General features: G+C 32.8%; 1 protein-coding gene across 8 annotated transcripts in view; it reads left to right on the forward strand.

Moving 5' to 3' along the window:
* The window catches only part of Rhot1 (ras homolog family member T1), a 68,744-nt gene extending 57,625 nt beyond the window's left edge, over positions 1–11,119 (forward strand). For 4 of the 8 annotated variants that reach the window (XM_027924169.2, XM_027924166.2, XM_071603751.1 and 1 more), the window contains one exon: positions 10,015–11,119. In XM_027924169.2, the coding sequence (XP_027779970.1) occupies positions 10,015–10,132 (118 nt within the window). In that variant the 3' untranslated portion in view covers positions 10,133–11,119. Of the gene's footprint in view, positions 1–519; positions 633–8,446 lie in introns of all 8 variants that reach the window. The other 4 variants (XM_071603750.1, XM_071603752.1, XR_011705116.1 and 1 more) reach the window with 3 other exon arrangements.
* Positions 11,120–12,479: the final 1,360 nt, after the last annotated feature.

Genomic DNA, 12,479 nt, shown 5'->3' on the forward strand with positions numbered 1-12,479 from the left:
ATAATAGACTCCAGCTAGACCAAATGATCATGGTTTATGTCCACCAGCAATATAATAGTGGTGTCTATGAGATGGTTACCTATTTCTTATGTGAGTCAGAAACTGGTTTTGAAGGCATTTTAAAAGCATTTCAGTGGTTTTTTGAGCACTACCAGCTCTGGAATAAGAATGCAGCCATCTCAGGGACTGCTTTGAAGGGATTACCACATTGATTTGTAAAGTTCTGCCTCTGTTCTTTGAGTGACACCTGTAAAGGAGTAACCCAGATAGAGTCCCTCATGATGACTAGCTGAGAAAATGCAAGGCTAGTTCAAACCAAACAACATTCAGGAGCTCCACTGTTGGGAATCCTAGTGTTGGAAGAGATTCTGGAATTCATCTGGCCTAACCTCCTGGTAGCAAGCCTTCCTGAGAGAGTACTGTTTGTTTGCTTATGGCTTTTTTCTTTGGTGAGGGTTTTTGCTTTTGCTTTTATTTTTTAAAACTAAAATATTTTCCCTATAACTTTCTCTCCTTTAGTTTTAGTTCTGCCCTTTAGAACAACATACGACTATTCTACTCCCTCATCAACATAGCAATCCTTCAGATATTGAAGACGATCATCATGTCTCCCCTAATTTTCTCTTCTCCAGGTAGAACATCCCCATTTCTTTCAGCCTTTCTAAAAATTAGATGATGTAGTGACTTCATCATTCTTGGTTGGTCTCATCTGAAAGCCCCTTAAGTTCTCAGAGTACTTCTTAAGTGGTGCCACCAAGGATGGAAAGATAACAGTGCTCCAGATGTGGTCTGACTAGTCCAGAACAGTGGGCAGTCATGTTCCACACTTAAGACAACACCTGTCCAGTGCATGAATTAACTTTTTAGTTGCCTACTGTCGACATAGTATTATCTGGGGGTTAATCGAAATTAAAAAAAAAATTTGTATGATGTGCTGTTAAAGCAGATGTCCCTTCCTTTCTAACTGTGTATTTGATCTTTGAACTTAAATGCAGATACATATGTATCTCTATTAAATGTCATATTCTTTTTGATCCATTTGTTCTAGCTCAGTCATTTCAAACATTATTTCTATCATTTGTCCCATTATATATATTTTGTTATTTGCAAATTTGGTAGATATGTCATATCTTTCAAGTTATTAATAAAAAATAATGTCAATTACCCAGAGGTTGGAGAGAGAGAGAAGTAAAGCAGCCAAGCCCTATCATACTCCAATAGGCAACTCTTGCCAATGACAGGTTCAGATTCTTGGGGAAGGAATTTTCAATTAAAAATATGTTATTATCCAGCACATATTTTATCTTGTCTTATCAGAGATTTCGGAAAGGATTTTTCTAAAATCAATGTAATTTTTGCCTCATACTTCTGACCCACCAATGTAGTAATTGTATCTATATACTAAGTATTTGATCTCTTATTTTTTGTGCACCTATCTTAGCTCCCAGTAATTGCCCATTACAAACTACATATCTTATTATTAATTCTAGATTGTCCATGATACTAGATTGATTCACTGTCTCCATTTTTGGTGATATTTTTTTTTCTAGGATGGTTTAATCAGCTTCCAAATGAAATGAGTTAAGATGTGTGTTAAATTGATGTACTTACTCATAAATTACTCATAGTAAATCCTCAAAGAGAAATCAGTATATTTTGTCATATCTATTTATATACTGGAAATAATTTAATAGTCATGTCAGCACACATACTGATATCTCTGGTAATCAAGAATGAGAAGGATGAATAGGGAAACCAGTGTACTTTTCAAAGAACTCCTTCCTTATCCCTGTTGGTATATCAGTCATTTATTTGATGCAAGTACAGTGGAATTTTAGGGGGTCTATGTTGAAGTTACTTCCAGTGTTTGGAAAAAGATAGGTAATTAAGGTAGGTGGGTGGGGGTCAAAAACTCAGTTCCTGGAGGATCCAAATGGATAATGGAAAGGAATGAAGGTAGCCAAAGTGGAAGAAACAAGGAAAGGTGGGGTCTGAGGCCCTGTCTAAAAGGCAGCACTGTTCACTGGTGGCCCTTAGTTGTACAGGCCCAGTGTTGCTAGGTTTTTTTTTATCTACAAAAGATAAGAAATCAAGATTTTTATATGAAATTTAATAATATTTAAAGAATAGCAATTTAAAAAAGTACTAATCAGAACAAAACATGTTTATAGGCTACTAGTTTGTAATCTTAGTATTAAGGCCTGGAATCAAGAAAATGAGCAAAAAAAGGGAAAAAGGGACAGCAAATAAATGAGAATCTGCCTGTTCACCTCTATCCCGTAGTTTATTCCTTTCCCACACAAAAGTTCTTGAATAATGGGGTGAGAAAAAAACCTCCTTTCCCTATTACTTGTCAGATATTGGCAGCCTTTGGTGGTTGGTCACTATTGGTTTGCCATGCTAGATATATCTTAATTCTGAAAAAGCAGAGGAAATATTTAATTAATTAATTAATTTAAAAGTCATTTAAGATATATTTTACTTTGTTCCTACTTAACACTAAGTCTTGTATCTTTGTTTCTGGAAATCAGAACTTCCATGCTTAGTATTTGATTTAGAATTTACTGTAAAAGATTATAAAAGTTTTTTATTTTTATTTAAGCCAAAAACTTCTTTAAATGTATGAAAAGAGCTAGGCACAGCTGGGCACACCTGTAATCCAGGCCACTCAGGAGGTTGAGGCAGGAGGATTGCAAGTTTGAGGCTAGCCTCAGCAATTTAGCAAGACCCTGTCTCAGAAATTAAAGAGCTAGAGATGTCGCTCATTGGAAAAACACTCTTGGGTCCAATCCCAGTATTAACAAAATTTTTAAAAAAGAAAAAAAATAGGTAAAGAATTAAATTAATAGACAAATATCAGTAGGTACATTCTGGTCTCAAATTAGTACATAGTTTTAGTACATTTTATTTAAATGTTCATCACTGAAATAGAAATCACTACCAGATACAATACATGTTTGAGGTCACATTCTCCTATCTTCTCGTACTCCACCTCTTCCCCGACCCCCAATTCCTTGATTTATTCATTTGGAATATTTCCAGTTCCTGCTCTGGATAGTAACCTGCTATGAAGTGGGGCAAAATTTGAAAATGAAGATAGGTTACCTGCCTTTATCTTTCTAAATATTGTATCATTTAAGATATTTCTTTTGAATTTTAGTTACATTTTTAGTGACTTTAGTCCATCATATTGAAACTAACTGCTATCGTCTGCTCATAGTTTAGGCAGTTTCAGTGAGTAAATTTCTGAAAACTTAGATTTTTCTTCTTTTACCAGAAAAAAGAAAAAGAAAAGTCTTTGTTCTTGAGCTTTTTTACTGACACTACATATTTTAATAGAAACTACTAATAAAAATGTTTTTCTTTCTGATTTAATTGATTGTGTATTCAACATATTAGAGTAGTGTTAAATCACACATGGATCAATCTCACATAACTTTGTTCTTTGGTAACTATGGTCTCACCCTTAAAATCTGTATGGGTTTATGTTTTTCTTTGGAATAATTTATGAATAACTAGAATTGTTTTGAATTTAAATACATTTGGAGGATCATTAACGTGGTCAGATGATTTTAATCTTTGGGAATATTACTGGGGAAAAACATCTTTTGAATTTTAATTTTTAAATACTTTTAAAATATGAAAGTATTAAACTGGTTGTGTAGGAATGAGCTTGATTGTTGGTTTGAACTACCCAGGATATCTATTTATTAAGTATTTATTATTCTGACTTGAGAACACTTCTATTTTGCATGAGAATGTTACTGTATTGTAGTGTGCTATGAATTTTCCTTAGGCATTCATTTTCTTGTTTGTCTGTGGTACTTAGTCGCTTAGTTTTTTTTTTGTTGTTGTTAACACTTTCAGTCTTTTTTCTAGCTAGGTTTCTATGTATAATTCTCCTACTTCTCCTAAACTATAATCAAATTTTTTATTTTATAATTTATTATTTTGATGTTATTTCCTTTGAAGCATATTTTGATTTTTAGGATATTTTTTTCATTCCATTTTATTATTTGCATTAGCCATATAAATTATTTGTTCATGTTATTTCTTAAGTTCAATAGTAGCATTTTACTTTGGCAACTAAGAACATAATTTAAAGAGACAAAGATATGATGGATAGCCATCCTACCATTGTATTTTTACACTATTTTTAATGTATTTTTAAATTGACTATACATACATTTATTTTAAGCCACTCATTAATGATTTACTTCATTTACTCATATTCCTTTAATAATCACCCAACTTCCTCCTTTATGTAGTTTAAACTCATGTTATTTCATATGGAAGCCCTTTTTTAAAAGAAAGAATTTTACTATCATCAGACTAAAATGAACTGCTTTTTTGTAGGATTGCCTTCTGAAGAGGATGGATTCTTAGAATCTTAGTGTTAGATGTTGGGATTCTTAGAATCTTAGTGTTAGATGTTCTTGGAATATCTGTTATAGTAAAATAACACATTCAAGGAAGTGCTGTTTAGTTTCTTATGAAACTTTTACATTCCTTGTATGGAAGTTCTTACAAGGTTGTTCTTTATACACACAGTGAAATTTAAAATTATACCAGAGTTTGTGTTATACATTCTAAGTAAATAAGTAAGCTGCTACTGCTCATAATTTTTTAAAAATTTGCCATTTGGTTAGTGTATTAAAGGGCTTAGGAAGGTAGAGTTTGCATAATTTTATCTTCAAGTATCTCTACTTAACAATTAGATAGTGGAGCATTTCCTCTGCATTTATGATCATTTATAAATTTGGATTTTTCTTCTGCTGAATGAAGCATTTCTTGATACTGGCATTTATCTGTGTCCTTTCCCAAAGTACAACACTATTTGGGCATGCTCAGTTAACAGCTTGCTTATGATTGGAGTTGCAGTTCATCTTTACTATATACTATACATCAACTTCTTAACCTATTTTGAGAAATATTTTATTAAAATATTTCATGTCTTCCAGTTCAATTAGGAGAATTATTATTAGCAGGGCTGGGGATATAGCTCCCTGTAGAGCAGTTGCCTGTCATGCACAAGGCCGAGTTCTATCCCCAACATTGAATTGGGGCGGGGGGCGGGGGAAGGAAGAAAGAAAAAGGAAAAAATACATATATACATACTCTCTCTCTATATATATATATAGAGAGAGAGAGTATGTATTATGTATGTATATTCATATTATTAGCAGTAATGACATTATTGGAAATAAATATAGAAAATGATAGGTAGAAAAATTTGAAGGAATAAAAGAAAGGAGGTCCAGAATTATTTTTTTCTATTTTTTTTTTGAAATAGAAGACTATTTAAAAACAAAACTTTTATTATTTTTGTGAACTCAGTATAGTGTTCAATTGAGATACATAATTACAAATGATAAAAGGTGATATATGATAACTCTGTGCCCTAGTAACTTTAAGTACACATGCATTACAATTATATAGGCCCTTTCAAATTATTTTTTAAAAATTTGTATTCAAGATACATAAATAAATAGAGTTATAAAATTAGAAGACCATTCATACTAGTGTATCTGTTTACCTCTGAGTTCTATTTGGAAAGGATAAAATGGCAAGACAAGAGGAATGAAAAATTCAAATTCATTTTTGAGAAGTGTAGGAAAACTGATAAAAATGACTCTGTGGGTGTCTTACCTTTGCTGCTTTTGAGTATGTTCTACTAAATTTTTCTTTTCCTTAGTATAATAGCCAATAGTGTAAGATAAGATTGGTTGAACTGCGGTTGTAGCTCAGGGATAGAAGCACTTACCTGGTATGTGTGAGGCACTGGGTTCAATTCTCAGCACCACATATAAATAAATAAAGGCCCATTGACAAAAATCATTGATTGTTATCTGGATCTTTCAGAGTTCTCACCCTTTCCTAAATTCTATATGTTCAGTCTTTTAGGTCTCTGCAATATAGTTTCTACATTGTCCATATAAAGTCCTATGACAGATGATAAAAAATCTCAACTAGAATATTAAAAATACCCTATTTGGAAATAACTAGAATAGATTTAATTCCTTTGGACCCTTTAGAATTTGGTATTTTATGTTTCTAAATAATTACAGTGATAATTTCCCTTTTTTATTATTGTTTAAATATATTGAGCCAATAAAGCATTTTAGTTCATGTCTTTATAGTCACCATAAATTGTTGAGTTAATCAAATGTGTTTTTGTCTGCCTTCTTTTAAGGTAGTCATTGCAAAGTCCACAGGATCGTTGTCATCCTACATATGCCATGAGGGACTGTTCATAGAAACAATTCATTTAATTGCCTGAATTGTGAAACATTTTCTTCCATCTGTATTATTAAGAAGAAACCATAATGATACCTAAATCAGAACATGTTGCTTCTCACACCAGTGTGGAAGAGAGTAAAAAGAGATACTGCTGAACTAAATGATTATATTCCACATACAGTAGGAAAAATTGGGGATTCTGCTGTATCACTGGGTACAAAAAAGAACCTTTCTATATACACACATACACACACATACACATTTTTGACCATGTAATATTCATTTCTGTGAGGTCTAAGTAAAAGTATCCTAAACAGAAAAATTTTATAGGAGAAAGATGCTCATTATTTTTAGTAATCAGAAAATGGAGATAGCCAGAGTAGGAGGATGGAATACAATGCAGCTGTTTAAAATGATATTTCTATAATCTATAGAAAAATTCTTATAGTAAGATTACATATAAATACATATAATATGTACTAATATATATGTAAATTACACCTTGTGTTTGAAGCTATCTGAAAATGCATAGAAAAAAACTAAAAGGAAGTACTCAAAATTTAGATATCTTAGTTTCTTCCTTCTTTGCTTTATTTTCCAATGAGTGTATATTACTTTTTTATAGTTGAAAAGAAAGTAAACTTTAAAAAAGAAGAAAAGTTATACTATAAGATATTATAATTTATTCTGATGATATATGTGAGTCATTTTGAAAGAATTGTTTTTGAATGTGGAAGAATTATTTCTGCTTGAGTTTAGAGATGAACTAGATATAGTTTTATAAAACTGTTACTTTGCTTCTGTTTGAGACCTGAAATGAGAAACATAAGTCATTTTTTTATACTTATGGGACACATTTAAGAACACACTATTCTGTATTCAGAAAATATCAATTATCTAAGCAATGACAAGTATGCCATCTATTATAAATACTTTCTCTTATAAATACAGCCTGGTAATGCAGCTTTTAAATGTTCAGTAAAGACATAAAATAGTACTTTAAGTAGCTTTTCATGTCTAAAAGTATCTTAAACAATTTGTATAACATTGATGGAGCCATTGAAATATATTTTGAGTTAATAGTTGCCTTAAGTTTTAAACTGGCTTGTCTAAGTATGTATCTATACTGTTTGATAAATAAATACATACCTCTATTTTACCTCTGAAGGCTATATCATAGCTTGGGGAAAATACAGTTACATCTTGAAATGCAGAAAAAAACTAAGCAATGTTGTCAGTCAGAAGACTTTTATTTCATGAACGATAATGCTGTCCTAAAACACAACCAAGGGAGCTATGTGAAACAGATACCCCTATGTAAAGACTATTTACCAAGAAGTCATTTTGAGGTATTGGAGTGGTGCCTCAGTGGTGGAGCACTTGCCTAGCATGTGAGAAGCCCTGGGTTCGATTCTTAGCACTGCATGTAAATAAATAAAATAAATGTCCATTGACAACTAAAAAATATTAAAAAAAGAAGTCATTTTGACTTATCTTCATTATGAGTATGACTAGCTATAATCCTAATGCCTTTCTTCCCCCAGATTAAAGAACAAATGTAAAAATTGGAAAACAAAATCAGCTTATCAGTGAAGATAAGTACTGGGAAACCAAAGCTGAAGCAAAAGCTCTAATAGACATTTTCCCTGTGCTTTCACTTGAAATTCTGCACATCACTATTAGAGATGTAAACCTTATTTTCTCATCACAAGTCATTGGTGGTCTATGAGTTTGGGATGTTGGAGTCAATTTTTCACAGATGTATATTTGTAGTTTTTGATAGTTTTGAATTATAGAAGCATCAATAAACTTCATGACTAATAATTGCTAACCTCATTTTGAATGAATACTGTGATTATCATATGTTGTCAGGTACTGTTTTGGGTATTGTTTTCAAGGACTTCTGTTAGTGTTTCAGATATATCAAGACTAGCCTCAGAGTGATATATAGAATGTATGTGACAGCTTTAGGTTTCCTTGTTGGTGTATGAATGTTTAAGAGTACATACAGAATTTTTTTTTTTTTTTTTTAGGTTTGGCAATTTGCTAGGGAATACATTTATTTTAATTATAGAAGGCATGAGATGCATCATATAGGGTGGCAACTTAGTATACGCGTGGGACGTTTAATTGAGAGATGTTATTTTGAGTCCCTTCTTTCATGAGTTCTGCTGTGAACTGCAAACTGTGTGCATGTGTATAAAAGGTTAAGAGCCCGGGTAGCTGAGTGGGGTGCCATGCTGTTAGCAGACGACGAAGGCAGTATTACTCACCAGGTGCACGCCGTCAGCTCTGTAGAAGATTCCATCTTCATGGAGTCATCTCCTGGTCCACTTTTTCTTGAAGCCAGGTAACATTTCCCACAACAATGGGTTGACCTTGTTAGAGGTTTTCCAGCTAGAAAAACTGAAACCTAAATATTCTCTAACTTTAAAAAAAAAAATAAAACATTGCCTGTTGAAAGAACTAACTTGGAAGGTAAAATGAACGTGTGTTATCACTATGCTTTGTGAAAAATAATTATATGAGGAATGATTTTTTTTTTCTTCCTTAAACTGGTGAGAGTGAGAAATGGGAATGGCATGTGTTACTTGGTCATGGAGATGAGCATGGAGCACTGAATCGTGGAATTTTGTTTCTAGGGATGTACAGACTGCATTTTGTGATAACTAATCTAATCATTCTGTGACTGTTACTGAGGCACAGTAGTTTTTTTGCAATTTGAATTCATACTCTTGCATATATCAGTGTCTTGGTCTTTTAATGATGTCTCACTTTTGCTTCAATCTGTTAAACTTAGTTGTAAAATAACCTAAACTAGATAGGCTTTCCAAGCTTTTAATTCTGGAAGTTTTTTACATCACCTCAGTTGTGTTCACTAAACTAAGACTTCAGTGACACTTGAATAAAATGTTCCAACCTTTACTTTAAAGCTTTATCCTCTTCATGGTAAGCTGTCATACTTGAGACTCTTGAGGGTGCTTAGCAGTGTTATTAACTGAGCATGCTCACAAACTCAGTTTGTGGTACAGGCTGTCCCCATTCTTGTCATGCATCAGATGATTTCTTTTATGTCATTACCTTTCAACCCATCATGTTACATTATGTCCTTTATTTGGTATCATTATCACTGCCTGTCTGACTAACATCAGGGTTTTGTTTTTGGTTTTGGTTTTGTTTTCTGTTTAATTAGTAGTAACCAAATGAATGTAAACTGGCAAATCTTACCCATTCCCTTTGGGATTTTTGGGGGGTAAACTTTAATGGAACCCACTGTTTCCAAAGTTGACTTTAATCTTTGCTCTTAAAAAAGTATTGTCACTTGTCGCTTAACTGCTTACAAGATAGCTTTTGGTTCCTGGGATAGAAGATTGTACCTTAGTTACATTCCATGAATATGACCCTCAAAATTATGAGAACCCAGCCTTAATTCTCATTTCACAGGGCCATGGTGGTATTAAAAAGTGGTGGATTGATTTCTCTAATTTCATTTACCATGTGAAGAAATTTCAAAATTTTAGATGCCAATACCCAAGTAGTATCAAAGACATTTGCTTTTACTAATTTGTCTGCATTATATTATTTTCTTAAGATAGTGGTTATCTAAGCAATGTGTATACATGGCTGTACTGATAAAGGTTTTGGTAAGCATTACTGTATGCAATTAGTCTGACAAGTGTGCTAATACTTCCCTAAAAGTAGACTGTTATATGACTGGTGTGAGATTTTCCTACTAACCATGTTTTAAATATTAATTATATTTTCTGACTACAGGCATGTGACACAAGCTGACCTCAAGAGCTCCACGTTTTGGCTCCGAGCAAGTTTTGGTGCTACTGTTTTTGCAGTTTTGGGGTTTGCTATGTACAAAGCATTATTGAAACAGCGATGATTAAAAAAAAATACTGGCCCTACCAAAAACAGATACTTTTATGTACATTCTGAATGCTTTAAATTCTGCTAGAAATATTGAGATATTTATACATGCAGAATTACTTTATTAATATTTGTAATTCATGCATAAGAATATTTTAATGATAGTAATAACTACAGTATTGGCTAGCATATGGAAAGAAAACAGCTTCATAGCCAAACTAAAATGGCTACATTTCAGAGGCCAAAAGGGAATATTTTGTAAATAATGTATATATTCAGGTAAAATATGGTCTCCCAAACTGAGTTCTAGAAATGATGTTTCTAGACATTTCTACATGGTATTGTTAATGGTCACTTGGCTCACTCTCCTAGGTTTAAGTCATTCCAGAGATTATATTTACTCATGGATCACTTATTTATTTCACATTTACTCAAAATGATCCTTTGGGTACATGAGACACAATTTGCCATTTTCTCTCTATTTTTAAAAACACACAAGTCAATGTCTGCTTACCAACACAATTTACTTTCAGTCACTTATGATAGGCCAGCCTTGAAGCCGTTGTGCAGTCTAGAAAATTGTATAGCTGAGTGTATACTCTCCTTTAAGGATGCAGTAAGGTAAAAGCAATGAGCTGAGGAGTTCTCTATGTGATTATGTTGCTTCCTTTGTCAGTATGTGAAATTTTATAGCCCTTTCAATCAAATGAGAAAAATAATTTGTATATTATCACTGTTTTTAGTTTAAATAAACAAGTTACCCTTACTACTGTTGGAATTTCCTCCCAAAGTATAAATCATTCTATAATGGCTGTGTCTATTATAGTATATTACAGTAGCTGCATGTGTCATAAAGTGTTCTATATCTGCTAGGATAACCTAGAAGCAGCACTTTTTTAAATGGTAAAATAAATCTAATGAATATAAACTCTCATGATAAACCTATTTTTTTCCATCATTGACCTTTTCAAGTATTTAAATAAATAAATGCTGTGTACTGTGATCTTGAGTTTTTTGTCTTACAAAGTAAATATTTCTGCACAGATGTGAGTCCAGTCCTCTGGTTTCTATCTTTATTAGTTTGAAAAATATTTTTATACAAAAAAATTTGGAAAATAGTGAAGTATGATTTATAAGTTTAAGAGGATATCTATTTAAAAGTTATAAGGAAATCTATTCTTAGAAAAGGTCAATAGTTTTTCCCCATGTATACCATAATAATAGGGCTTCTGTTGTGGTTTCCATGTTCATTTTCTCCACTAACATAATTTTTCTTCTTTGCTGTTTTGAGGAACATTTTCTCATAAGATTAGACTTCCCAAACAACTAGTGACAGTATAACTCACTAACTATAAGCTTGTAAAGTAGTATACACCACATTTTAATGACAATTAATTCTCCCAAGTTTTTTTTTCCATTTCAACTGCAATATTGTTTAAAATGAATGTGCTTTATAGAAAATTACATTTCTGAGAAAGAGAGGAAAGAAGGTAGTTTGCCAAGAGGCAAAAATGGTGACTCTGTATGTTTAGATTTTCTCTCTCAATCTTTTCATTTGAAGCTAAGTGTCTTTGATTCACAAGAAGGCAGAGTGGTAGCTGCCTTCATCTATATCTCCTATTCTTGGCAGGACCCCCTCACTCAGGCTGGGTAGCAAGCAGAGGGCATCCTCACTGCTTCCTCCTCCTCAGCCTGTAGGCTCATGTGGACATTTTCCTTTATTCCACATGTACTTTAAGGACAAATTAACGTGGGGAAATACAATAATAGGCTTTCTTGACTTTCATAATTGCTCAGAAGATGCAAGCTATAAGAGTGCTAAGGAAAAATGAAGAAAATAAGACTTAGAATTAAAAGGAAATCTTTGATTTTACACCAGTTGCATTATCTTGTAAAATGGACAGTTTTGAGGCTGTTTGCTATGATGTTTTAATAAGTAATACAGCAGTTTTGTGAAGAAATATCACTTTGAAGGTTTGTAGTCCTATGGCTAAAGTAACTTCAAGGGTCTGTTGCTTTTTGCCATTCATGTCTTTTCTTTTTCACATTTGACCAAAAAATGAGTAATTTTTTATACTGTTGGTGCTGATAAATGCCAGAATAGGAGTGAGCTCAGATGTAAGGCATTTGGAGAGCATATCACCATTTTGAAATGGCTTGTAAAAGAAGTAGGCCAGGCCCAATGATGCACGCCTATAAATACCATTTATTCAGGGGGCTGAGGTAGGAGAATCACGAGTTCAAAGCCAGCCTTGGCAAATTTAATGAGAACCTATCTTAAAAAAAATAGGACCATGGATATCTGGACTATCTGTTTGTGCATATCTACATGTCACCTCATATCACCTGTTAGGGAATGCACC

The sequence above is a fragment of the Marmota flaviventris genome, chromosome 17, assembly GCF_047511675.1.
Source record: "Marmota flaviventris isolate mMarFla1 chromosome 17, mMarFla1.hap1, whole genome shotgun sequence".
Classification (NCBI taxonomy): Eukaryota; Metazoa; Chordata; class Mammalia; order Rodentia; family Sciuridae; genus Marmota; species Marmota flaviventris.